At 40.8% G+C, this 25095-nt stretch overlaps 3 protein-coding genes and 1 long non-coding RNA gene across 5 annotated transcripts; all 4 read left to right on the top strand.

Moving 5' to 3' along the window:
- Positions 1-4525: 4525 nt before the first annotated feature.
- On the top strand, positions 4526-14888 carry LOC144030826 (uncharacterized). Its single transcript, XR_013287365.1, has 3 exons — positions 4526-4979; positions 9036-9158; positions 13717-14888. It is a non-coding gene; the product is annotated as an uncharacterized LOC144030826 (long non-coding RNA).
- On the top strand, positions 9677-11700 carry olig2 (oligodendrocyte lineage transcription factor 2). The gene is made up of 2 exons (XM_077537443.1): positions 9677-9803; positions 10714-11700. The coding sequence occupies exon 2, from the start codon at positions 10738-10740 to the stop codon at positions 11554-11556; it is 819 nt and encodes a 272-aa protein (XP_077393569.1). The 5' UTR covers positions 9677-9803; positions 10714-10737; the 3' UTR covers positions 11557-11700.
- A 288-nt stretch (positions 14889-15176) lies between the features above and the next one.
- LOC144030825 (uncharacterized) lies at positions 15177-18530 on the top strand. Of its 2 annotated transcripts, none has more exons than XM_077537444.1 (4): positions 15177-15422; positions 17850-18120; positions 18213-18315; positions 18400-18530. In XM_077537444.1, the coding sequence occupies exons 1-3, from the start codon at positions 15192-15194 to the stop codon at positions 18287-18289; spliced, it is 579 nt and encodes a 192-aa protein (XP_077393570.1). In that variant the 5' UTR covers positions 15177-15191; the 3' UTR covers positions 18290-18315; positions 18400-18530. The 2 variants fall into 2 exon arrangements, with proteins under 2 accessions (XP_077393570.1, XP_077393571.1); XM_077537445.1 differs by having other exon boundaries at positions 17931-18120.
- A 778-nt stretch (positions 18531-19308) lies between these two features.
- Positions 19309-23125, top strand: olig1 (oligodendrocyte transcription factor 1). Its single transcript, XM_077537620.1, has 3 exons — positions 19309-19446; positions 19554-19585; positions 20762-23125. The coding sequence occupies exons 1-3, from the start codon at positions 19309-19311 to the stop codon at positions 21540-21542; spliced, it is 951 nt and encodes a 316-aa protein (XP_077393746.1). The 3' UTR covers positions 21543-23125.
- Positions 23126-25095: the final 1970 nt, after the last annotated feature.

Below are 25095 nucleotides of genomic sequence, written 5' to 3' on the forward strand. Positions count from 1 at the left end.
ATTTGCCACATCCAATATGGCAGATGTGCTAATGTTCATTGAGTCCACTGATCTATATGAATGGAGAGCCAAGACTTTTGAGTTGGCAAGGGGGCCATATTGCTCCTCCCAAGAAACGTTTCTCCCCATACCATCCGATACATTTACACGATCCAACAGGAGAACATTTGAGACACTACTTAGTAGAAACAGCATCATTTATGGTGTTTTCAATGTATTAAACCAGGGGTGTCCAAAGTTTTTCATTTGAAGGCCAAATACAGAAAATCAGAAGGACTTAAGGGCCACATAATGTTATGAAGAGAAATTGTGTTTAGTTCTAAAAATTGTACAAATAATTTATTTGTGCTTTTGCCTATTTAGAAAAATGCCACAGTATATAAACAAATTTATTTGTAATATGGCATTAGGGTTATTGTAGTTTTGGAATTTTTAATTTTAGTTAGTTTTTATTAGATTTCAGGGTGGTTCTGTTAGTTTTTATTAGTTTTAGTTCTTTAATAAATGCTTAGTTTTAGTTTAGTTTTAGTTAGTTTCAGTATTAGTATTTTTTATTTTTTTTTTAATGTGTATTACTTGTGCGCAATATTTAAAAAACAGCATGGGAGCGATATCTTTTGGTGCTTTTCTATTGGCTGCTGCTAGATGACGCCACATGAGAGTCATACTTTCAAACGTCATTATTCCGATGGGCTCCAGGTGGAGGAGTGGAACCGTCACTTGCCTTCAGTGCCAGTTGGCGTGGGTTCGCTCCTCCGCCTGGGAGACCCCACGTGGCCTACATGAAGTAAGCTTGTGTGTGAATGAGTGGTTACAAAAAGAAACAAAAAAAAAAACGTCATTATTCCGATTGATATCAAAATAAATCGACTAAAAATCACACCAAAGACTAAAACAAAGGACATTTATGCTATAATTATAGTTTTAGTTAGTTTTGTAAATAATAATAAATAAAATGTAATTTCAATTAGTTTTCGTCTTTTAAAAACATTTTTGTTCTTAGTTTATTTTGTTAACGAAATTGTTTTTTGAATTTTAGTTTTAGTCATTTCGTTAGTTTTAGTTAACTAAAATAACCTTTAATAGCACCTGTGTTTTTCGACACTTTCTCTTCTTACTTTGACCATCTCCAAACATTTTTTTAAATTTTTTTTTTATTTGAACTGAGTCAAATGGCATTTTTAGCATATGTCGCGGGCCACTGAAAAATGGACGGCGGGCCACAAATGGTCCCCGGGCCGTAGTTTGGACAATACTGTATTAAACATAAACAAGAGGACTTCAGACATTTTACAACTTGACTTGAATACATATATACATTTTTGTTTAATGATGTTTACAGGAGGAAACGTGTATATTTTTATGAGAGAATTATAACTGTAGTTCAACAAAAGATTTTTTTTTTTAGATGTTAAAAAATAGTGACCAACCCGGAATACCCACCGTCCCCCCCTGCATCCGGCCTTCTACTAATTGCCTCCGAGTTGTGTATGTCTCACCTGTACGTATAGCGTATATTTTATACAGTAGTCTGCTCACGAGGTGGGAGGAGCAAGATGGCCGCCCTGTGACTTGCACATGACGTGTATGGGCTATCGGCTATCCAGTCATATATACAGGTCAGCGCTTCAACACCACTTAACCAAGATTGTTTGCCACATCCAACATGGCGGACGGACGAACTCCAATGTCCAATGAGTCCACTAAATCCAGATCCCCCTCTGTTCTATGTGTTGGACTGCATACTGCCCCCATGTGGCCAACAAAACCCCGACACCCAAATGTTGAAAGATGATTTTGTTTGGACATTTTTGACAAAAAAAAAAAAAAAAACTTTATCGTTCTTGCTGTTGATTATTATTATTATTATTATTATTATTATTATTATTATTATCATTATTATTATTATTATACTTTCAACAACCGCTTCTCTCGTCTTCTCACGTGCATGTACGTGTGTGTTGATTGTGTCGGACAATAAAGATGTAAGACGACATGCTAATCACTTTGTCGCCACCACCCGGTTTGGTGCTAATCCGCGGGGGCGTGTTCTCTGGACTGTGAAAACGGGGGCGTGTGTGTGTGTGTGTGCGTGTCACGTCGGGAGTTAATGGGGCGGGCGACGGGGCGTTGGACAAACGGGGTTATGTTACGCGGTCGCGCACAATCGGCGACGGCGGCACTGGACACACACACACACAAATGTGTGTGAAAGATGGCCGCCCGCCCTTCCTTATGAATATGCTAATCCTGCTTTAGCATAGCTCGTTAATTAATGAGCCACAATGGCGTGGTGGTGTGGTCGTTGTCGAGCTGGCACACTGACACCATTGGAGCATACTTGGAGTGTCACGAAGGCGTTTAGCATTTAACGCGTCTGTTAGCGTGGGCCGGGTATTAACCTACATAACAACAAAAGACAACAAAAGCCGTCGGCCATGACTCACCTCTCGGGAACAACATGTCGTCCTTATTTAGCCACTCGTTAGCCTCATGCTAATGAGGGCGACGACAATGGCGACAATGTTGTTTCTGGCGTGTGACGGCTAGCGTCAACGTTGTGACTGTGAACCTCCAAATGCTTTTGTTTCTTTTCTTTTGTTGAACTCATTCTAACACTTGGACTAGTTTGTCCACCAAGCCTTAACCTGATACTTGTTTAGCCTACGAGGTTGGTTCATGCTAGCTAGTGCGTGCTAAAAATGTCAACCCACTTTGTGCAATTTAGTGCTAATGCTAGTGCTTTGAAGGAAATATACATTTATCAGTAGATGACTTTTTAAGTGGTTGGGAAATGCAAGAAGCAGCAAAATGTTGCCTTTGCTTGCACTTTGACCCTGCAGCAACCTCTGCGTGACCTTATGCCCCACAATAGCAACATTAGTATAAAAGAACAGTTAGCAATCGCGACAAACGAAAGGTGACATAACGCAGGAAAGCGGAAATGAAGTACATCCATGTCATAGGATTAGCATTAGCTGGGCTAACATAGCAGAGTTGTCACTTTAGCATAATTCTTGTTGTTAACATTGATCTCAAAGGAGCTAATTCATTCAATAATGCTAGCGTGCTGGTTTTAGCTTGGAGTAGTTTGTGTCATTTTGTGCTAATTGTTTCTAATTCAGCAATGTTCTAATCAATGGCGATTTAGTGTTTGTGTAATTTGTGTAAATGTGAGCTAAATGAGGCTTTTAGTTGTAATGAATGGCATTTAGCGTTAGCGTGGCGGTTTTCTTTCATTTGCGTGTAATTAGTGTCATTTTTAACTAAATTGGCTTTTGTACGTTTTGTTTGAAGCTTCATGTTGGCAAAAGACAGGAGTTAGCAGTGAATTAGCATTAGCATGTGCGTTGTGTCGTTTGCGTGTGTTGCTTCTGTTTATCATTGAGTGTAAGATTTTTTAGTTTTATTGATCGTGAACTCGTGAACAACAGCGCGTGTATGATTATGTTTGCTCGTGTCGTATCTGTGTGTCCAGTAAACATGCTAGTGGAGATAATGAGTGTTTATTAAATGGCAGTGTGCTCATTAGTGCCAATGGCACCCCCTCGAGTCCCCCACCTCATTATAGGAGACCACAGTGCCCAGCCCGCCTTATTAGCACCTACGTGCGTACATTTGGAATGCACACTCAATCAACTTTGTCAGACTTTTTCATTTGTTAAAGAGACTACTTAGTTGCACGGTATCATGAAAAATGAGCTAAAACTGAATTTTGAAAAATGCTTTGTTCCAATAGGTGCGAAGCAAGGTTGTTTTAGTCAACTAAAACTCATGAAAAAACTAAAATTCAAAAAACAATTTCGCTAACAAAATAAAATAAAAATGAAAATGCTTTAAAAAAAACTAACTGAAACTACATTTTATGTTTAGAAAACTAACTCAAACTAACTATAATGATAGCAAAACTGTCCTTTGTTTTAGTCTTTGGTAATGAATTGAATGCATGAGCCTTTGGGGATGATTTATTTTTGATATGAAGTGGAATAAGGATGTTTGAAAATGTGTCACGTCATCGAGCAGCAGCCAATAGAAAAGCACCAAAAAGGTGACGTCGCTCCCATGCTGTTTTTTTAAATATTGCATACAAGTAATAAACATTTTTTTTTAAACTAAAACTAATACTGAAACTACGGTGACTGAAACTAAACCTAAGCATTTATGAAATAACTAAAACTAATCAAAACTAACAGAACCACCCTGAAAACTAATTCAAACTAACTAAATTTAAAAAACAAAACTCAAAACGAAGTCAAAACTAAGTCAAATGAAAAATTCCAAAATTATAATAAGGCTAACTTGCTTAGCAGGAATAATCTTAATGATACATTTGATTGACAAGCACACAAAAATAATTCAAATGGTATTTTTTAAACTGGCAATAATAACAAATATTTTCCATGAGCTTATATATTTGTATTTTTGATTTATTTTTCATGACAGGGTTTAAAGCATTTTATTTTACTTATGAATCATTTTTCATTTCTTGGTTCATAGTTTGTTTGTTTGTTTTGTTTTTTTTGTTTTTACTTATTTGGAGCAATTTGTGTATTTATGTTATGCATAGCATTTTTTGTCATTTTATTTTATTCATTTGCTTTGTATTTATATCATTTGTATTAATTTGTAACATTTTCACACTTGTTAAAAGGATAGCATTTGATTATGTATTCAAAGCAATATAACAATGTATTTAAACCCATTTTAGTGCTTATTTATTTGTTCCTAGCATTTGATTTGAATTGTTTTTGTGAGTGTTGTGACCTTGTTCACCTCCACAGAGGGCCAAAATATTAGGAACAGCTGTTATGTCACCAACCAAGCGAGCGTGTGCGAGAGAATGGTGGACGTTTAATTAGGAACCATAACGCCTTTTGTTTTGTGTGTGTGTGTGTCCACTTGAGGATGCTCAAGAATTGGAGGACCCCCCCCCACCAGAAGACAAGTCAGGTCCTCGAGTCAATTGTCCGGCAACAGAGGTGAGGAATGGCATTGTTTTTTGTTTTTTTTGTTTTTTTTACAGTGGCGAGTGGTTGATTGGGGGGGTGAGTCCGGGTTAATCGCTTGTCCTGGTAGGTGGTCACGGGTGACCCGCACTCACCCTGCATCCTGTCACTTTTCTCCGCCGCCTTGTCGCCAAGACCTCCCTGCTAATTAGCCCCCCAGGAGGCGCTAAACGCGTCCGTGTGACTCCGCCGTCCGGCCGAGACGCCATTCAGGAACGACCCCGCCCCCCTCCCCCTCGTCACCGCCCCTCTACATTTCATCACCGCCCCCCACTTTTGTCCCGCTGTCTCTGTCCATCAATCTTGCCATTCGGATACCCGTATTACGGAAACCGGCGGGAACGCCCCTTTACAGACCCCCCGCCCCACCACGGTCTCATTAACCCCACCTGTTGCTGGCCAGCGATGCCGGCCCCGCCTCCTGAGCAAGGAGCACTTTGGGTGGTATGTTTCCTGTGTGTGGGGGGGCACAAAGCCCCCTGTGTTCAGGCGGGCCCGCTGGAGCTTGTTTTACAACAGGGGAGGGTCCGCCCTCAATAGGGCCGATGATGTGAACCGCCCCCCGACCCCTTTCACGCTCACAACCCCCCCCAACAATAACCCCATGAACCCCCCCCCAAGACACCCGCCCGCCCGCCATAGGAAACAAAAAAACAAAAATGTTCTCATCAGCTCACAAGGCACAACTGATAGAAGCGATACCGTATCGGGCACCAGATTCAAGACCGGGTTAGGGTTTGCAATCAGGCTCGGGTTTTTAAATGGACTTCAAACCCAGCAGATTGGTTTGAAATGAGCCAGTTTGAAACCCTCATTCGACACCATTTGACGCCTATCTCAGCTGGCTCTGGACAGTAGGCGGGGCACACCCTGAACTGGACGCCAGTCAATCGCAGGGCATACAGAGACGAAGTATAAAAGCGCAATTACTGAAAAAAAATAAATAAATAAATATATATATATATATATATATATATATAGATAAGTATTTTTGAATGATTTTGTGGTATTGTTCCACTGAAAGCATCTTGACCGCTTGCTGTCATTCATTTTGTGTTGATTCTTTTCTTTTTCTGTGTTGATCATTTTGACTTCTTTCATTTCTTTGACTTTTAAAGAGTGAAATCAATTGAATTGAAAATTGAATTGATTTGAAAATTGAATTGAATTGAAAATTCCTGGCCGACAATTTGGAGAACTTGCAACTGTCCAGATGTTTTGATTTCACACTTGCAACAGAATTTCTTCTGATTTCTTCTGTGGTTTTTTGTTTTTTTCCAAATAAGACATTTGAAAACATCTTTGGAAATCAATCATTGAGCAAAGCGGCGACTCACTCGCTTTCAAAACGCTTCCATCCTCTCGTGTCATATTGCACAATCGCCGCTTATCACCAAACAATCACTCGTTAAGCAAAATGCTTTGGTAATGAACTTAAATGCTAATTTCAATCAATCAATCAATCAATCAATCAATCAATCAATCAATCAATCAATCAAATAAATGAATCTAAATAAAGGTAGCCAGTGTCCTTGTGCTGGAGTTTGTCTGTCTGCGTCTGAGGTTTTCTACATATGTGTGTATTGAAAATTTGCGAATTACTTTGTTGAAAAGTAATATGTAGTTAGATGATAAGTTCCTTTCATGATTCCATTCAGTGGATGATTAGCATCACAACGATTTCATTGGCAACAAATTGTTTTTATGAAAAATAAAATCAAGACAAACTTTTTGACTCATCATAATTCCTTTCATTGAATTCACTCAATACAAACTTGATACTTTTTGTAAGTGAAAAAAAATCAAGTCAAAAGAGTCTTTTGAAATTTCAAGAATCATTTTACAAGAAAGTGTCAACATTTTTTAAATGACATATTTGACTTTGAACGTATCACATGACGTACAAGGGTTTATCCCAACTTTTATTTTGAAAGCACATTTTTCGTGTGTGAGTGTCCTGTTGCAACTTGTGTCGTCGTGTGCGCGTCGACAACTTGTTAATGAAAGTGTGAAATGGGATTAGCGCGCTAACATGTCAGCCTAAGCTAGCGCAGTTAGCCGTTGTAGGGGGGGGGGGGGTCTTTCAAGCCTTGAATAGCCGTGCGAATATATTCATCCCCATGCGGCTTTGTCGATCCCCCCCTCCACCCCTCCCTCCTCCTTGCCCCCGTGACCCTGCAGGATCAGAGAGCATCTTGTCGAAACATTTGTAACATTTGGCCAAAGCAAATCTCTGCCTGTTCAATTCAGGCGAGGAGCGAACACGAACAAAGTCCCCCCTTCCAGTCCCCCCCCCCATCTCCTCGGGCTCTCCCACACAGTGTCGCAAATCCCCTTTTTCAGCGGCGGCGGGCAGGCGGGCAGGAGGGAAGAACGGGCGGGGAGCCGGGCCAGCGCCATTCAATTTGTTGAAGAAGTCGTCAGTGGCACGGGAAGCCGTCCGAGCCCTGACACTTAATTAGCTCCTAATAGTCGCCCCACACATAAAGACACCCCCACCACACCGGCCGGTGTGGGCCCCAGCGCTCAAAGAGCCGGCGTATCGCTTTAAGCGGTGTTCGTCAACCAACAAAACGTCGCCTCCATGAAAGTGTTCATTTGGACAAGAAATTTTCATTTACTTTTAGTTTTCATCTTTTCACGTTTTGGTCATCATTTAGTCACTGGATTGTATTTTAGTTTTAATCTAATTTTAGTCGACTAAATTGACAGTTGAGTCAATATTTTTCTTCAGCATACATTTCAACTTTTTTACAGAAAATGATAACACACCTATTTGTAACTTGTAGTTTAACACGCAATACATATTTCATACCATGGTGTCCTTTATTAATTGTTTCAATCAAGCATGCTGAACTAACAATAATATAATTTAAGCCCAATTCACACTGGAATTGTAATGTTGGACCCATTAATCAGATGGCCACAATCGAATATATCAATTTGTAATTTCACGAGCAGTCCTCAGATGAGGAATGTAACACAAAGACACAGAATCACCCTGGAATTCATTATTTTACACACAACTTAAAGGGATACTTGACTTATTTAGCAGTCAAACATGAATATTTTGCCTATAATAAATTTTATATTTTTATTATTTTTCATGTACAATTAGTACCTTTCAAAACACATTTTGCAACTTACTGTCGACTGAAAATGACATCACAAAGTGCTCAGGTAACCAATCACAACTCAGCTTGTAAATATCACATGATCAAACCTAGAAAACAGGTGAGCTGTGATTGGTTACCTGAGCCCTTGTGATGTCATTTTCAGTCGACAGCAAGTTGCAAAATGTGTTTTTAAAAGGTACTAATTGTACGTGAAAAATAATGAAAGTAGCAAATTAATTATAGACAAAATATTTAGTTTTTATTGCTATAATGGGCTAAATAAGTGAAGTATCTCTTTAAAATAGATTTTTTTTAGGGGGGGCATTGATTTTTTTTGCTAACTATTTGTTATTATTATTATTATTTTCAAAAATAGATCTTTTAAAATTGATTTTTTTTTTTGGTGGGGGGACATTTTTTGCTAAGTATTTTTTATTAATTTTTTTTTTTTAAATAGATCTTTAAAACATTTGACAACACTTTAAAACAAGACAATTTGGACAAGAAATTTTCAATTAGTTTTAGTTTTCGTCTTTTCAAGTTTTAATCATCATTTAGTCATCTGAATGTATTTTGGTTTCAATCCAGTTTGTTTCCAGTCATCATATTGTTTCAAAAAATAACACGAATACAAATGAAACGTGGCAACACTTTTCCTGTATGAGTTCCGGACGTGTTAAATCCACCTGTTTTGCATATATATATTCTTCCCAGAATGCATTGTGTGGCACAGTTAATGAAGTTATAAGGACTAATGTATTTGTGTTACCAGTAATTGAATTTGTGTCGAATTTAACACATTTATGTTGGTCTATGATTAAAAAAACAACATTTTTTTAAACAAACCATAACTTAAGTTGTGTGTAAAATAATTACGTTTGTGATTCTTTTCTCCCGCCTTGTGATTGGATAGTGGGAAAAAAATGCTGCTTTCGGATGGATGCGGAAGAAGGTCTAATCTGTCCAAGATGCTTTCCACTCTTACGCTGTCTTGGCTGCCCGCACACACGGGGGAGCGCTTCTGCCTAAAGTCCAGGTGAGACAACATGTCACCTGATGGTCTTAATTGCTTTCACATGGGCTCGAGTGCACGTATAAAGTAGAAAAGGAAACGAAAGAGCTGGGAAAAAAAGGACACAAGCTCAAGTCAGCTCAAGAATCGTTAAGAGGCCTAAACTAACACCATCATCATCATCTTTATCTTTCTTCTCGTCATCATCATCATCGCCATCATCGTGCTCGCGTGTGGACAAATGGATAGTGGGAGGGGCTTAGTTTATGAGTTAGTCGTCATTGACAAACATTTGAAATGGATCAATTTCTGCACCTGCATGTTTTTGTGTGTGTGCGTGATTTCACTTAACAAGATGCTGCCCCGCCCTCCCTCCCTCAAGGCAGTTGATTGCTAGCTTGCACGCACACACACACAAATGCACACACAGAGTGAGTGTTGTTTTCCCGGTGACCCGTGACCCCCCCATACAGCCCCCTCCCCTCCCCTCCCCTCCGTATTAAAGCGTGGAAGCCCCGCCAGGCGCGTCACTGTGCAGCTGTCCCGCGCTCGGAAGGACATCCACGCGTGGTGCATGCGCATCCGACGTTGACCACGTCACGCAACGGATTCCAAGTTAACCTTTTGACCTTTTGGGCAACTTTCAAGTTCGACACCCAACAAGTGACGGTAAGTTACAACAAGCGCTTTGCAAAACTTTGCTGTTTTTTTTTAAATTTTTATTGTCAGGCATCACGTTTGCGCATGAAAAACAAACAAACAAACAAATAAAAAAAAAAAAAACAGCTTCAGTTGCACTTTTTATGATATTTTATTGATTTATAACTACACATAAATTCCATGTATTTTTCAAAATCGTCTAATCTTGATGACGCCAAAAAAATGACACTCCATAGAGCGTCATATATAGAGTATTATATTAGAATATTATTCTAAAATGTAGTAGCCTAAAGTGTAGTTGTGCACAATTATTGATATTTATTTAGATATTTCCGTTCAAATAGCTCGTCGTGACTTCCTGGTCTTTTCTGTGGTAAATGCAAAAGAAAATTCTCTTCCACATTGAAAGTGAAAATGCAGTTAATTTTTTTTATATATATATATATATGCACGCCTTGTGAACAAAATCTCATTTCAAGAATATTATGAAACATTTTCACAACTTGGATTCGTTTGACCTTCGAGTTTTTTTGGTTTTCATTTAAAATGAAGCATAATAAACATTTATTTATGTATTTATTTATTTATTTATTTATAATTTCTAGCCAAATAAAAAAATTTGCGCATAATATGAGTCTTAAGTAATCTTGTTTAAATTCCAAACATGCATGTACATTGAAATGAATGAAAGGAAACATTCTAATCGTGAAATTGCTGGAGGGTAAAATTAGAAATGTTTGTCTGTGCAACATTAACAAAAAAAAGTTCTTAAGAAAATGAAGCTAAGGAATAATGTTGTTTCTGTATGCTTTCAATTTCTTGCAACATTTTTTCCCTTCATGTCAAAACTTTTTTTGTTTTCGAGTGTGTTGATTTTTTTTTTTCACAATTGACTGACCGATGTGACGCTGTCTCGCAGGTGCTTGCAGGTGCGCGCGCACGCATGGAGTCGGACGCGAGCCGCGTGTCGTCGCCGGAAGCGGACGCCGCCGCCGCCGCCGCCGCCTTCCTGGCCGCCGCGCCGCGCCGCTCCGCGCATGCGCACGGCTTCCCGGGCGCCGTGTCGTCCAGCACGCAGGGGGGCGACTCGCCCACCGGGGCGCCTCCTCCGCCGCCGCCGCCCTCCCGCCACCATCATCTCCGCCACCACCACCATCACCGCCGACACCCGGAAGAAGAGGACGACGACGATGACGACGACGACGCGGACGCGCTTTCGTTGTCGTCGTGCAAGAAGTCGGAGCGGAAGCTTTTGTCGGAGCACGAGCTGCAGTCGATCCGTCTGAAAATCAACAGCCGCGAGCGCAAGCGCATGCACGACCTGAACGTGGCCATGGACGGCCTGCGCGAGGTCATGCCCTACGCGCACGGGCCCTCCGTGCGTAAACTGAGCAAGATCGCCACCTTGCTGCTGGCCAGGAATTACATCCTCATGCTCAGCTCGTCGCTGGACGAGATGAAGCGGCTGCTGGCCGACGTCTACGGCGGCGGAGGGGGCGGGGCAGCGGGACACCACGCCTCCTTGGCGCACGCGCATCCGGCGGCCGCCCTCGCGGGAACGCACGGCGTGCATCACCCGCTGCTGCCGCCCCCCCCTCCTCCTCCTCCGCCTCCCTCCGCCAGGACCCCTCACGGACTCCTCAAGGGCCCCGCGCCGCCCGCTTTCCAGCACTGGGGGGTCCCCGCGGCCGCCGGCGGGATGGCGTGCCCGTGCAGCATGTGCGCGGTGCCGCGCCTGCACGCGGGGGACTCCAGCAAGTGAACACGCAAGCACGCGCGCCCAAGCGCCCGGCCGAGACTCTTGTAAATAAGGGGGCAGCTCACGCACGCGCGCGTGCACGCGAGCCGTCTTTTACTTTGTACATTTTTCTAAAGGAATATTTATTGGCCCTAGTGTCATGTGACTACGCTCAAATAAAGTTTAAAAAAATGAAAAGAAAAAAATGACACGTGGACTTTTTTTTTTTGGGGGGGGGGGGGTGTTTAAAAAATTCCTATATTCTGTATAATATAAGAATTTCTTAGTTTAACGAATTAGATATTACATTTGATTATTAATTAGAGATTAAAGAATTTATATAACATAATTATATAAATTATTCTATATGTCTTCTTGTAATTATTTGAGTTTTAAAAGTGAAGAAAAAGGAAAATAGATCAATGTCATCTTTTTTTTTTTGCCAATTTGACACGTTATAACGTCTCGTTCTTTAAGAAACGAAACAGTAAAGATTGAAATCCAACATTCATCTGGCATCATTCAAAAAAAAAAAAAAGCTCTTTTGTCGGCTTTATATTGTTTTGTTTGTGTTTTATGAATATAAAGAATTCTTGTCGCTTCTTGTATAAGTTTGGACATTTTGCGCTCATCATTAATATTAATAATCCATCTGTGGATATTAATTTTTCAATTCTAAGATTTGTCTCCACGTGAAAAATGTTGCCGTCATGTTTCCATTTGTTTTGTCGTTCCATGAAATTCAAACACTCAACAAACCGCGTCCCTTTTGAACCATGACAAAAAATAAAAATAAATACAAATTACGATCAATTTCCAGGTCAGCGTGTTGCAATCTGCACTCACAAAAATTCCAAATAAAACAAACGATCATGTCATTGAGTTGTCATCCATTGAACTATTTTTTTTCTCATGCATTTGGATTCTTTGACGCCATCATAAGTGTGCAGCGAATGTCATGAGTGAATCAGTTGAAACGGATTCATACCGGGGAAATATATATTCATATATTTACGTCAAGCTGAAGCAAGAGTTGCAATTTGTTCAAGTGCGTTCGGTTCCGTTCGGCGGCCATGAGGAAAACCGGCGGCAACCGCACAACTGCATCCATTTTCTCATCAATTTATTTTCACCACCATTTTATATACTAATATATATTTTTACAAACCCGAAGAATTACGGAAGTGATATGCATCAATCGCCGACGAATGTTTTCTACGTACCAAGAAGGTCACGTGGATAAAATCATGGAAAAACTCAAAACTCAAATCAAAATGGGGGAAAAAAATATCTGCGACTGCAAACGTGCACATATCAAGTTGTGATAAATATCACATAGACGTTAAATATGTCTTCGTTGATATGGATGACGATGATGATGATGACGAAGCCAAGACTCTTTTCTTGATGATTTATTCAACACAAAACATCAAACATGTTAAAATTTCGAGTGAGTTGATTTTTGAGGGGGAAATAAATGACTTGCTTTGTTTTATTGGTCTTCAACATAAACACATTGCGTGTCATTGTGTAACAAAAAAGTTCAAATAAAATACAAATTTAAGAAAGGGAAACTTGTCAACAATAAATCACATGTTCAATTAAGGAGTATAGTTTTTATACTTCTTGCACTTTATGTTGAGTTCTTGTTCACAAGTTTTGTGTCGTCCTTGAAGGCTTATTTTCCATCCATTTTCTGAACCGCTTATAATTCTCATCAGGGTCACGCGGGGTGCTGGCGCCTATCTCAGCTGGCTTTGGGCAGTAGGCGGGGGACACCCTGAACTGGTTGCCGGCCAATCGCAGGGCACACAGAGACGAACAACCATCCACACTCACAAGCACACCTAGGGACAATTTGGAGCACCAATTAACCTGCCATGCATGTGTTTGGAATGTGGGAGGAGACCGGAGTACCCGGAGAAGACCCACGCGGGCACGGGGAGAACATGCAAACTCCACCCAGGAAGGCCGGAGCCTGGACTCGAACCGAATCCTCAGTACTGGGAGGCGGACGTGCTAACTACTCGGCCACCGTGCCGCCCGCTAGGCTCATTTTTATGATGCAGAATATTTTTCTATGCAAAAATATTTTATTGAATGTAGGCCTTTGCAGTGGCGAAAATAAAAGTACAATACATGTTTGTTTATTTATTTAAAGCACTTGTTGTCTTCTCTTTGCAGGTTTTCGAGGTTTCCCTCGTCCAGCACAGCTGATTCCAAGCTCAAGTCACACCTTCTTTTCGCCAGACACTGGTTGGGCCTCCCAACTGGGCTGGATTTGAAGAAGGTTGCTCACAGATGGAGAGAGGACACAAGACTTGCCCCCAAAGTCAGCATGTGCAAAACAAGCAACAAGTCATCCTTTTCATGGCCCGTTCACAAGATGGACAGCCGCCCGCAATATGTGCACCTTCTTTATCCTCTCGCCTATGAAGGACCAAAACTGCCAAAATTCAAAATAAATAAATGACTAAATAAATTTAAAAAAAAAAAGACTAAATAAAGACATAAATGTCTAAATAAATAAATGACTAAAAAAAAACATAAATAAATGACTCAATAAATAAATGCAAATAAATGACGAAATAAATGACTAAATAAATTAAATACATGACGAAATAAATACATAAATAAATGACTAAATAAATACATAAATTACTAAATAAATACATAAATAAATGACTAAATAAATGACTAAATACATAAATAAATACATAAATAAAAGACTAAATAAATGCCTAAATACATTAATTACTAAATAAATACATAACTAAATGACTAAATAAATTTATAAATACATAAATAAATGAATAAATAAATAAATACATAAATGACTAAAAGCGAAAATAAAAATGGCTATATAAAAAAAAAATCAAAAATAAAATACAAATGTATTATTTTTATTTCCATTTTTAATTATTTAGTTATTTTGAATTTTGGAAGTTTTGGTCTTCCATACTCGCCACAACACACCAAACAGTGACATGCACACACACAAACACAAAAGGTATGGACAAGATCTGATCAATGCAGCCTTGTCCATGCAGCCACTTTCCATTTTTACACATCTGTGTGGATTTATGCACGCCATTGAAAATATTAATTAAAAAAAAGTTTATCTTAATACTAAAAGGTAATAGTAGAATAATTTATAATAAAATAACCTAACATTTAACAATGCTGAAGCAATAGTTAAAAACAGAAAATCCTGTAATAGTATTAGTAACATATTAAAAATAATATTAATTAAAAAAAACAGTGAAATCATAAAATTACTCCGTAATAAATTTCAAAATATAGTAATAATAATGGCTAATAGCAGTAAATAAAAATAATAGTTAAAGTGAAATAATAATCAACTATAACTGACTAATTAACCATTTCATTCAAAATGGCTTCATGAGGCCATAAACGTATTTTGATTGTGAGTTTATCCACTTTTTTAAGTCCAAGATTCCAACCTAACCCTGCCTCCATATTATTTTTTATGATGAAAAGCTGAAATTGAGGTCATATTCAGTGCAAAAAAAAGTTCATCAAAAGTGTATTTTTCGGATACTAAAACATTGAGCAGACATTTCATTTCGAAGAAGTTGCAGCTTCAAGAAGAAAGCGTCGCGCGTTGCCTTTGAAAAAGTGCCGCTCAGGTCATTGTTATGGAAAAGCAAAGGCTCCCTTTGGCTCGCTTTGCCTTTGTGTGCACATGCAAGGCGTCAAAGGGCCCCGCGTCACTCGGGTTCGCTCGCCCGACGGCCGCTCGCTCGCTCCTCTGCACGTTCGCACCCGACACCGAAGCCCGAACGCCGGCAAGAACAGCAACCGACCCCCACAGACGGCCCACCAGCCAGCCACCACTGCCCACCCAGACCAAGACCACAGCAATTAAGGCAAGGCAAGCTTGAGTTCCAACTTTTTAGCCAAGTGACATTTTTACAAATAAAACAACTTGAACACACTTCAAAGTCATGAAAAGTTTGACAATGCTTAGCTGGCAGACTCATTTTGGCTCCTCACGTGAAATTTGATTGGCACAATGTAGTGACAATTTCACTGTAAAGTGACTTCAAAGTAAATATTCATAACACTCAGTTTTTTTGTTTTCCCACTTGACTGATGAAGTGCAAACTGATCCAGCATTGATGCGGTTTTGGTGATGAAGATTTTGGCCTGGTGAAAACGTCATCGTGTCCACTTGCTAGCTAGCTAGCTAACACCACTTTCCATTTATTTGAAATCTCGGAAATTAAAGTGAAAGATACCAAATTACAAGGACTCCCAACTGAATAGTGAAATGTCTAATTGTTTTTCCTCCCTTGTGTACCATTTCACTTATTTTTTTTTGTAGGGGGGGGGGGCTTTCATATATATGTAATTATTATTGATACTGTTGTAATTGTATTATTGATCAATCGTTTCACGTTTGTGACGTTAAATCATATTTGTATTGGTGGATCCATAAATACACGGTGTTCCTTCTGGCAATGAAAAAATGTGCCAAGATGACTCATTGAGCCATTTTTAGCAGTAAAAAAAATCATTTTGTCTATAATTAATGTGGTAATTTCATTATTTTTTTATGTACAATTAGTACCTTTCAAAAGTCATTTTTTTCCCCACTTGCTGTCAACTGATGACGTCACCTGTGTTGAGGAAGTAGGTAACCACCAATCATGGCTCAGTTTGCTGACCAAACCCAGAAAACAGGTGAGTCATAATTGTACATGATCAAGTTGACTGAGACATTTTCAGCAGTAAAAAGTTCATATTTTGCCCAGAATAATCTTGATATCCTCATTATTTTTCATCAACAATTAATACCTTTTAAAACAAAATTTTCTACTTGCTGTCGACTGATGACATCACCTGTGCCAAGGAAATAGGTAACGACCAATCATGGCTCAGTTTGCTGATGAAAACCCAGAAAACAGGTGAGTCATGATTGGTTGTTACCTATTTCCTTGGCACAGGTGATGTCATCAGTCGACAGCGAGTAGAAAAATAAATACTTTTTAAAGGTATTAATTGTACATGCAAAATTTGTCAAGTATTCCATTAAATGGATACTTGACTTGGGCCATTTTCAGCAGTAAAAAGTTCATATTTTGCCCAAAATGAATTGGATAACTTCATTATTTTTTTCATCAACAATGAATACCTTTAAAAACAACATTTTCTACTTGCTGTTGACTGATGATGACATCACCTGTGCTGAGGAAGTAGGTAATGACCAATCATGGCTCAGTTTGCTAACCAAACCCAGAAAACAAGACGAGCCATGATTGGCCGTTAACTACTTCCTCAGCACAGGTGGTGTCATCATCAGTCGACAGCAACTGGAAATATTACTTTGGAAAGGTAATTGTACATGAAAAATGAGTCAAGTATCCAATTAAAGGGATACTTGACCAATTGAGCCATTTTCAGCAGTAAAAAGTTCATATTTTGCCCAGAATTAATTTGATAAGTTCATTATTTTTCATGTACTTTCGACCTGCTGTCAACTGATGACCTCACCTGTGCTGAGGAAGTAGGTAACGATCAATCATGGCTCAGTTTGCTGACCAAACCCATAAAACAAGTAAGCCATGATTGGTCGTTACCTACTTCCTCAGCACAGGTGATGTCATCATCAGTTGACAGCAAGTAGAAAAAAAATACTTTTTAAAAGGCATTAACTCATTGACTGGCAGCCATTTTGACAGAAGCAATCCCGTTGACTTCCAGCTGTTTTGCTGAATTAGGACTGATTTTGCAAGGCCCGCAGAATATTGTGTTCTTGTGCTATAAAAATATGGGACCTAGCGAAAGAAAGATTAAAGTCTCTTCTTTCATTAGGAAAAAAAAGTATATTTCTATCTGTTTCCGTTTTGCAGCAGTTAGCATTAGAATATAGCTTCATCGACATTCACATTCGAAAGAGCTTGTTGCAACATGGCCCTGGTTGATCTCTTATACTCTGCTGCCACCTGCTGGCCGTTTGTGTAATAACTACCATTCTATCATAACACCGTTCTTTGCAGTTAAGAGGCTGCATCAAAGTCGTCTGTATGCTCTAGTATAATAATAATTAAAAAAAAAAAAAGTATAAATATGTCTTTGGACACTTAAACCATTTAAAATAGAACATATACGTTTTTGGGAGCAAATGAGTTAGTTGTACATGAAAAATGATGATTAAATTCATAGTTTCAACTGCTGAAAATTGTTGAATGAGTCACGTGTCATCCCTTTTAAGCAAAGTGACAAAACATTCGCGCAATGAAATCCAAACAAAAAGAAAAGCCAAGTGAAATTCCATCTTGTGCTCACGGCAGAAGGTCCACAAGGCTCCGGAAACCAGCAGGGCAGGGCGGGCAAGCCCAAAGTTCAAGCCAAGTATGCAAAAATGGCCAAAGGTACGGCTGACGTGCACGAACGCCGGCGACGCAGTCCAGTGGTGGAAGGACAACCAGCCCCTGACAATCGGCGGCCACATCACCGCCACGGGCGACAAGTTGAACTTTGGCCCCGTTAAGATGACCGACAAGGGCGAGTACAAGTGCGGGAGGTGGTCCGACGCCTTCAACTTGGACCCCGTGGATAGCGGTGAGCGGCTCGTCCGTTTGGCGACAGGCGGGCGCGTGTCCCCGGGGGCCGCTGCAGGTCAGATGATTTTTTATTTGTTTGTTTGCGTACAGGCGTCGCCGCCGTGCTTTCCCGCCCGCATCCTCTCTTGATGCTGATGTTGGCGCTCGATGTGGTTTGGCTCATCTAGAAGAAGAAGAGCGCCCGGCCCAGCTGGTCAGTTAAGCCCGAAGTCCCGCCCACTTTCCCGGTGAGGAACCTGGAAATGGTTTCTGATGTTTGGGGGTTTTCTCCTCGCAGGCTTCCGCGGCCTCCCGTCCCTGGCTAGGAAACAGATGACGACGCGCGATCCAATTTGGCGAATTCGGCTAATTTGGTGAGATTGGGTGTCATTTTGGTGTTATTGGATCAATAAAAATGCTTCAAGCCCAGCGTGTGCTTTTCATTTGCGTCTTGGGAGTCCGGGGGAGTTTTTTTTCGACTGCAGGGGAGGATCAGTATCCGACCCCACGTGACCTTGGGCAGGAGGTGGGCTGCAAAGCAACACCTTGTTGGGTTTGTACATTCCCACCCCTCCACCAAGCAACTTCAGAACGTCACGACTTGTGCCAGGTTTTGGGACTCAACGTCAGGTGGTGGTCTTGTGACGACATCCAAACTTTTGAGGACTTCTTGCTCTTATAAGCGAAAGAGAAAGTGTCTTTGCTACATTGTGGGGTCCATACACACGTGTTTTTCCAGGTTTAACTACCATTGTGGCGACCGACTTGATATGAGGGGCCATTTTGGTGGTTCCCACAAGTTCAGGCCTCTTTTTCGAGGGTCAAGACTTGGTTTTAGAGTTTAGGTTTGAATTGGGTTATGGTTGAGTTTAGGGTAAGGAATGGGGGTAGGCAATCGTTTTTCATGGTTGAGGTTCGGGAAATGCAGTGTCAATGAGAAGTCCCCACGATGATACAAAGACAAACGTGTGTGTGTTGAACAGAAGTAAGTATTGTGCTGGTGCGCCGTCATGGCGACCGTGGATGGATTGATCCCGTCCTTTTCCTGCCACCGTGACGACAGAAAAAGATGGCACAGGCGGGTCTTTTAGTGTGCAGGTGCACACGTGCCGTTGGTCCAAATGGATGATGCTGCCCCCCGCCCCCCAACACCACAAAGACCCCGGTCTTCCTGCAGCAAGAGCCTGGAAGCTGGACGGCAGCGGATATGGCGGCGGGCGCCCATCCCGCCCACGAGGGACACCAGCTTCTTTATTTGACCTCCGCCAAGCAGGTGTCCCCTTTTTTTGCATCGGCCGGATCCGATGTTAGCATCCTGCCTCCTCACACGAGTGCCGGCCCACAGGTGGCGGTCCCTTCCTCCGGTCCGTTCCCTGCACAGACTTCCTGCACTCGTCCTTCTGTTGCAAACAAGCCGGCTTGTGTTTGTTCTCGCGTGGGACGCTCACACAGCGGGGAGTCCATGTTTCCAGGGGGATGGCAGGGTGAGGGGGGGTGCTTAGGTGGTGGCTCGTGTCAATGTTCTCGTTGTCACTTTTGAAGGTGGGGGTGGGCAGGGTTGGTGCTACACCAGGCCTGGTGGGGGGGGGGGGGTTGCTATAGAAATGCCTGTAGCAAGCATTTGATTGGATGTTGTCAAATATATTTCAAAAAGATTTTCTCAGCCCCACATATTGGTCAAGGCCGCTTTTAGACTTGGGAGAGAGAAAAAAAACCCAAAAAATAATTGGCGGTGGGGGCAGGAATGCAAAAAAGTTGTTTGCTCATGCAAAGACACAGGTCCTGATGGCTTTCGGGTGAAGATTTGGCTTCGCCGAACCTGGTCGTTCGGCTAGTCATATTTTTTGTCACAAAAATGTTTTTTTACCAGACAAAAATGAAACGAAAACTAAAATAGAGACAAAAATGAAAAATAAAATTGACTGACAATTTCGTCAGTGACTAAAACAAAAATGAAAACAACACAGTAAGGAAAATTCACACAATCCAATGAGAAGGAATGAAACACGGTTTGGAGGAAAGAACCACTCAGAAAATGTTCACTGCACTTGCTTTCATGTTCAAACATGTTTACATTCATTGTGCAGCTTTAAGATTAATCTCAAGTAATTTTTCACTTTTTTTTTTTTTTAAATTTACTAAGTTATATTGTCAGTTCAACATGTTTAATTGAAACAATTAATAAAGACACAGTTGTATTAAATGTGTCTTGCATGTTAAGCAAGTTACACATGTTATAATTTTCTGTATAAAAGTTGAAATGTATGCTGCAGGAAAATATTACCTAACCGGCAATTCAGTCGACTAAAATTGCTTTTTTACGTCAATTAAAATTGAATTACAACAAAAAGATGACGACTAAATTATGACTAAAACTTGAATTAATTTTAGTCAAAAGACTATAACTAAAATTAAATGAAAAATTCTTGTCAAAATGAACACTGTTGTCAAGTGTGCGCACATTTTTGCCCCAAAAGTTGTTCATGCAAAGACGCCGGTCCTGACGGATTTCCTGAAGATTTGGAGAGTAGTTGATTTTGATGGATAGGAGCTGTCCCCGAGGTGGGGGTGGAGGTGATGTGGGGGCTGGTCAGAAGTCGGGGGTGGGGGGGGGGCTGCTCATTTATCTCACTTTCCAGCATGTGAGGCATCACTTTCAGAGTCTCCGCCTCGGCGTGCGAAGGCGAAGCTTCCAACAAACATTCCCTCATTTCCCGCAGGACCCACTTGAAGATGAACGTTTTGAGCAACCCGATGCTCAGAGGGCCCCAGGAGCCCCGCTGTGGACAGGACCTGACCTCCTGCCCCTCCGCCTTCACCTCCCACCTCCACCCGCCGCCAGCGCCGGGCGGGCCCGCCAGGGGGGGGCCCTACAAGGCAGGCCGGGAGCTGAGCGCCGAGGAGCAGCAGGAGCTGAGGAGGAAGATCAACAGCCGCGAAAGGAAGAGGATGCAGGACCTCAACGTGGCCATGGACGCTCTGAGGGAAGTCATGGTCCCCTACGCCTCCTCCACCCCGGCGGCCTCGGCGCCGCCCCACTCTGCGGGCGCCCCTCCCGGACGCCGACTCTCCAAGATCTCCACGCTGGTGCTGGCGCGGAACTACATCCTGCTGCTGGGCTCGTCCCTGCAGGAGATGCGGCGGCTCCTGGGCGAGTTGAGCAGTGCGGGGGCGGGGCCCGGCCCCAGGCTGCTGCTGACGGGGGGCTGGCCTCTCGTCTCGAGTCCCGGGCGGCTCCTCCTCACCCGGGAGCCCTTCCCGGCCTCGCCCCCCTCGTCGGCCCTCAAGTGTCCCCTACTGTCTCCCGGACTCCCGGAGACCTCGCTCCCGTCCGCGACGTGGGGCTTGGGGCCGGCTTCGGCGTTGCCCCTGTGCCCGTGTGGCGCCTGCAGACTGCCCAGGTTGGGCCAGCCAGCCCCGCCTCCCAGGTTCCCCAAGTGACGCCCGCAAGTTGTGCGACACTCCTTCCCTGCCTGATGAGTAGGGATGGGTACCGAAAGACGATACTTTTTGTTAGTATTGACCGATTTGGGTCGTACTTCCGAGCACCACCGATTCACATCAAATTAAATGGTTGCCAAGTTTCGGTTCTGAAGCACGTCTTTCTAAATTGTGATTGCGAGAGAGTAGAACAGTTGACGGTTTTCCAAGGCGCACTTGAACGCAACATATACCAGCGTACTAACCCACTCGCGTAGGATTTCACACGCGTGTTTTATATTTTGAAAAGCAATAGCTTATCAATTATTTTTTTGAAAAAGAGTTTACTGTTAAACAATGGTGAACATTTATGGCAAAAAAAAAATACTGTTAAGTAAACAATGATGGCGATTTATTACAATACAAATAAATCAATGAAATAACAATTAAAAGAAAAAAAGTGGGAGAGCGAGAACAAAAGTATGGAAAATTGGTACCGTTGAGTATCGATTCACAGGTACCGAGAATTGGAAGAGTGCCGGTTCAAATGTGAAAGGTACCCTTCCCTACTGATGAGGTTTTTGCAAAACGATCAACAATCAACAAACGAAGACATGAGATGAACGAATGAATTTTGTGATGACATCATGTTGACCGAAGCGCTAACACTCGTTGACGCTAACAAAGACGCTAACTGCGGAGGTGCAACTTTTGGACCAGCTAATCAACAAGCGGACTTCGTCTTAGACCGTCCCCCGTTGACGCCTACACAAGCCCCTCCCCCTCGGGGCTCCCCCCCCAGCATGAAAAGATCAAAGTGTTTGTAATGAGGCCTTTTGATTCTTTTGCTCTTTCTGGTGATGACAAAACGTTGAAACGGACGTAAAAAAGCGAGCGCCAGGTCCTGACGGGAAAGCCGGCGAGCACTTTGTGAGGATTAGTCGTGTGAAAGGCGCGTCCGCTGGTAGCGTGAGGCCAACAAAAGGAGGCGCTGGACGCAATTAGGCCAGATGACGGCAAATAAGGAGCAGGCAGGGCTTCATCAAAGTCAGATGCTGCATCTTGTCTTGCGTTCATTTGCATAAAGCTGCTTTGTGCCGGATTAGCTACCTTGCCACTTTGGTCCACTCGCCCACCTTTTGGGGACCCGCCACCCCACTAACCCCGCCCCCTCCCAACCCCTCCATCTTGAGTGCCCCCTAAGAGGGTGTCGCGTTCTACTGCCGGCTGCTCTCATTGTTGCGGCATCGCGGGGGTCTCTCTTTGCACTTTAACTCATCTCCCGCTTTTACACGCACACTCACGTTTGACACGCACGCACGTCAAACAGAGCAATGATTGTGTTTTCTTATCAGTGCTACTTCTTTCTAATCAGGAGTGTAGAAAGAATGGAAAAAAAAAGACTACATTTCCTCCCATTTTTCTTCATCTGTCTTCTATTTGATATGAATGTAAATAAAATAAAAACGATTTGTATGCAAGTGAATGTTTGTTGTCGTGTGGTGGACTTCAAACTTAAACTCAAATATTTTAACATAGACAGTTTTAACAAAGTCATCTGGAATCTGCATATTAAAAAACAAACTTTATTGCATTACATGACCTACCCCTATTTTTATTTTTTTTTATTTTTTTTATTTATTTTTTATTTTTTTGAGAATGTATACACTTCTTAAATTTGGTCAATGGATGTTCTTGTCGGTTTTTGTCATTATGCAGTTTGTATTGATTGTTTGCTTGCTGAAAAAGAATTAAAAAAAACAAGTTAAAAAAAACTACTACTACTACTAAAAATAATAATAATAATTAATAAAAAAAAAAAGTATATTCCCAAAAAAATGTCCAAGGACTATTTTGGAGATTGTTTTTTTTTTTTTTTAATGAACGGGATACTTGACTCATTGAACCATTTTCAGCGGTGAAAAGTTCATATTTTAATGTGCTAACTTCAGTATTTTGCATGTACAATTAATAGCTTTAAAAAAGTAAATTTTCAACTTTCTGTCTGTCGATTGATGATGACATCACCTGTGCTGAGGATGTAGGTAACGACCAATCATGTCTCATCTGTTTTCTGGGTTTGGTCAGCAAACTGAGCCATGATTGGCCGTTACCTCCTTCCTCAGAACAGGTGATGTCATCATCAGTCGACAGCAAGTAGAAAAATGACTTCTGAAAGATATTAATTGTACATGAAAAACAATCAAGTTACCACATTAATAATAGACAAAATATGAACTTTTTACTGCTGAAAAAGGTTTTATGAAAAATTCATAAAATTGATATTTAAAAAAAAACTGAGCAAAATCATTGGAAATTCTACATTTTCATGAAAAAAACAAAAAACAAAAAACAAATTGTACATTTATTTATGAAAAAATAGGCTTTGGGGGGGTAAAAAAAAAAGAACAATGTATGACAAAAACTTGTGAAAATGTTTGAAGTTTTATATTGCCAGAACCAAAAGACTATTTTCAAAACTGTATGTATTCCAGGATGGGGAGGTTCCATCCTGAATTTAAAAGTAAAATTCCTTCAAGTGACTTCAATTGTTGGATTCAAATTCCCGATTTTTCTGGCAGGGGAAAGTAAAATAAAGCACGTGGCTGCTGTAACGAGCCCAGGGCTCTCCCAGTGACCTTTGAACCTTGCATGGCCTCAAAAAGAATAAACTTCATCTTCATTTTGAGAGGAGTGACTAAGGATTTCCTTTTTTTTTTTTTTTAAAGACATTTGTTTTTATCCACTCACTTATTAATAGATTTCATAGATCATCTTTTTATATTAATAATTAATAATAGTAGCGTTTGAAATAACATCTCTTCTAAATGTTTGCCATCGTTTTCAAATAATTCCTTTCACTAAAAACAGAGAAGAATTAATGAAATTATAATGATAAAAATGATAAAATAATTAAATTAATGAAAGAATTATACATTTTGTATATCAATTTGAATTGTTTTCATATTTCAACACAATGATGATTATGAATATGAACCATTTTCTCAAAAAAAACTAATGAAAGACGCAAATCTCATTCTGGGCACACAAAGATCAAGAAAAATTTCATCCCAAACACATTCAGAAGATATTTCATAAAAAAATAAAAAAATCATACCTTGACTTAACCAGGTAAGAAACCCACTGAGATGAAAAATGTCTTTTCCAAGAGTGACCTGGCCACAGGGGGCAACAAAAACACACAATTGTTACCAAAATTTAAGAACAACAACAAATATGTGTACACAAAATCCTCGACATACTATCAATAAATTTGCTAAAACTTTAAAAACAGTCACAAAAGTAGATTTGATGAGTGAGTCCTCACAAAGAAATTTTTTTTAACTGCTACAATTAAAAAGGGCATTTTTAAAAATGAGCCATTTAAAAACACAACGCAACGAAAGATATGAAAAATGAAAGTGTCTTCAAAAAGTCAAAACTATTTTCATTTTTTTAAATGAGCAACATCAAATTGATCGTGTAAAAGTGAAAGCTAAAAAGAAAATACTAAATGCAATGAATTGGTGACATCGACAAGTAAAATTGCAATACATTTTTTTTTAGAAGAATG

This window comes from Festucalex cinctus, chromosome 11 (assembly GCF_051991245.1).
Source record: "Festucalex cinctus isolate MCC-2025b chromosome 11, RoL_Fcin_1.0, whole genome shotgun sequence".
In the NCBI taxonomy this organism is placed as follows: Eukaryota; Metazoa; Chordata; class Actinopteri; order Syngnathiformes; family Syngnathidae; genus Festucalex; species Festucalex cinctus.